The sequence below is a fragment of the Cyprinodon variegatus genome, unplaced genomic scaffold, assembly GCF_000732505.1.
Source record: "Cyprinodon variegatus isolate N-32 unplaced genomic scaffold, C_variegatus-1.0 Scaffold88, whole genome shotgun sequence".
NCBI classification, from domain to species: domain Eukaryota; kingdom Metazoa; phylum Chordata; class Actinopteri; order Cyprinodontiformes; family Cyprinodontidae; genus Cyprinodon; species Cyprinodon variegatus.
The window spans coordinates 376,220-378,636 of record NW_015150541.1 but is presented as its reverse complement, the minus strand read 5'-3'; the positions used below and the strand labels follow the sequence as shown (position 1 = coordinate 378,636).

The 2,417-nt window shown below is 43.9% G+C and overlaps 1 protein-coding gene across 1 annotated transcript in view; it reads left to right on the top strand.

Annotated features, from left to right (window-relative positions):
• Nucleotides 1-1,275, top strand: part of fpgs (folylpolyglutamate synthase) — a 24,058-nt gene extending 22,783 nt beyond the window's left edge. The window contains exon 8 of the mRNA XM_015373554.1: nt 826-1,275. Coding sequence (XP_015229040.1) covers nt 826-1,202 — 377 coding nt within the window. The 3' untranslated portion in view covers nt 1,203-1,275. The remainder of the gene's footprint in view (nt 1-825) is intronic.
• The last annotated feature ends 1,142 nt before the right edge of the window (nt 1,276-2,417 follow it).

Sequence of the window (2,417 nt, the reverse complement as noted above, 5' to 3'; positions counted from 1 at the left end):
TGTCTAAAATGTTTATTTTGGAATAAAGAGGTTAATATAAAAAATATTTTTTGTCCGATTCATCGATTAATCGAAAAAATAATCGGCCGATTCATCGATTAATCGAAAAAATAATCGGCCGATTCATCGATTTTTAAAATAATCGTTAGTTGCAGCCCTAGTTTAAATCCCTCCGTTCGTCCCCCATACTGCTCTGTTGTCCCCCTTTATCTTCTCTGTGAGCGACACTTGGCTCGACCAATGGGTTGAGGGGATTCTGGATCAGTAGATATAGATGTTGTCAGCTCATTGGTCACAACGCAGGACAGGGCCCGGGAACAAGTTTACCGTAAGTTTTGTATCTAACGAGCCCTTGATCTTCATTTTCCATTAGCTTTTAGCTGACTGTTTTTTTTTACTCACAGTAATACGGGACAAATTGTGTTCCTTTTCCACTGAATAAGGGACAGGTAGTTTTATTTCTAAATATGGAACGATTCCATTTTTCAAGTGACTGTTGGCAACCCTAAATACACAATATATATGTAAATGCAAAAATGTTCAAAGGAACCTCTCCCTGCCCGAAAAAGACAAAAGAATAAAAGAAAAATGAAGTAGTGCCTAACCGAAATAATGGAACGATCAGAACCCAAACCGTCCCCGCCTTTAGTTACCAGAGTCTGCCTTTGGCATTATCCACCCTGATATCTTCCAGAGAATCTCACCATCTCAACCAGCAGAAATTCTTGCTGAACTTCAGTCCTAAAGGAGAACAGAGAAATCCGACAGTTGATCCACAGAGCTGTGCTGGATCCTCCTCATCTCTTCTGTTTTCTTTCCTCTCAGACCAGCAGAACTTCAACGTCTCCGTGGAGAACATGCTGACCCGCTGCCTGGACAACGAGCGCAGCTGGCGTCTCCATAGCGACCGGAGAGACCAGGAAGTGCTGCCGCTGCTGATAGAGGACAGCCTGCCGCTGCTGACGGAGAGAAAAACCGACACGCTGGTTTTCCCGTGCATCCTCAGCGCTCTGCAGTGGATCACCCAGGGCAGAGATCCGGTTCTGACTGACCCGGCCCAGACGGCGCTTCCTGTTAAACCCAGCATCTCTGCCAGAGCCGCTCCTCTGCGGGACGCTGCTGAGATCCACGTCCTGGTAACCGGGAGCCTGCACCTGGTGGGAGGAGTCCTCAAACACCTGGACCCGGAGTCGGCCAAGTAAACCGTCTGGACTGGGAGGACTGGGATGACCACTGGGAATAATGGTGGGGTTTATTTTCAAGGTGTCCAGGTTCTGAAGGTCCTCACACCAAACAGACAGTTAGCTGTCAGGAGTGAAAGGAGCGTCAGAGAAGATTGGATCATGTTCTCTGAAGCTCCTCCCCCTTCTCCAGTTGCTGTAAAGCTGATCTGTGATTGGCTGCTGAGCATCATGGAGTCACTACTCATTAAATCCATGATGCTTTTTTTCAATATCTGAGGTAAATTATCCAAACTTTTTTTGTCTGAACCCAAAGGAAACGAGATCAGAACCAGCAGTGACCCATTCCACTTTTACAGCTGATGCGGGGGGGTCAGTTCTGCACTTTTTTTTTTTTTTTTTTTTATCACCCACCAATCAGATCATTGAATTATCCTGAGCTCCAGAAGTTTGGTGCATCGGGACCGTGGTTCCGTTCGGACCGAGCCTCACCCACAGCCTTACAGATGAGCGTGCACGCACGTTTTTCCTCTTACTTGAAGCCGAATGTGTTTACATAATCCGTCTCTTCAGGATCGGTCGCCGGTCCAGAACCCTGGAACCGGTAGAAACTGGATCTCTGCCTTCATCATCTCAGCTCGTTCTCAGTGTGGATCTATTTCCTTGTATCAGTCCTGTGGAGAAGATGTCATCATAAGTGTTACCAGAGGATCTCCGATCCGTTTCACTTCAGCCTTAATTTATATGATTATACTGACACCTGCAGCTGGGGAGAGGTACTGCAGCATTGAATTCAGCTTAAACTTCTTCTTTTTTTTTGTTTCAGTAAAGCCCACTGCATCGGATGCACTTAAACTTTGTGATTAAAAGCAGAACTGTTCCCTTAAATTATTTAAATAAAATATTTCAGGCTTATTTATCTCAATTAGATGTGGTTAACAATAAGCTTTTCTAATTAACTACACACTTTAACAGATGTGTAAAAACTGATGTATTAATTCCATGAATTATCTGTTAAGTCCCAAACTAATGTATTTCCCTCATCAGTGGAGTCGCTGAGGGTTGAAACGTTTTTGCCTCAATAATAAATGTAAAAGATGCTGAAATGAAGATGGTGCCAATAAATATTGTTTAAAAAAAAGTCTCTGATTTATTTTTTCTTCCTGCAGGAATCCATGCTTCTCCAACTGGAAAATAAAGCAAGTTTTAAAAGTTTGCAGGAGCACAGACCCTTAA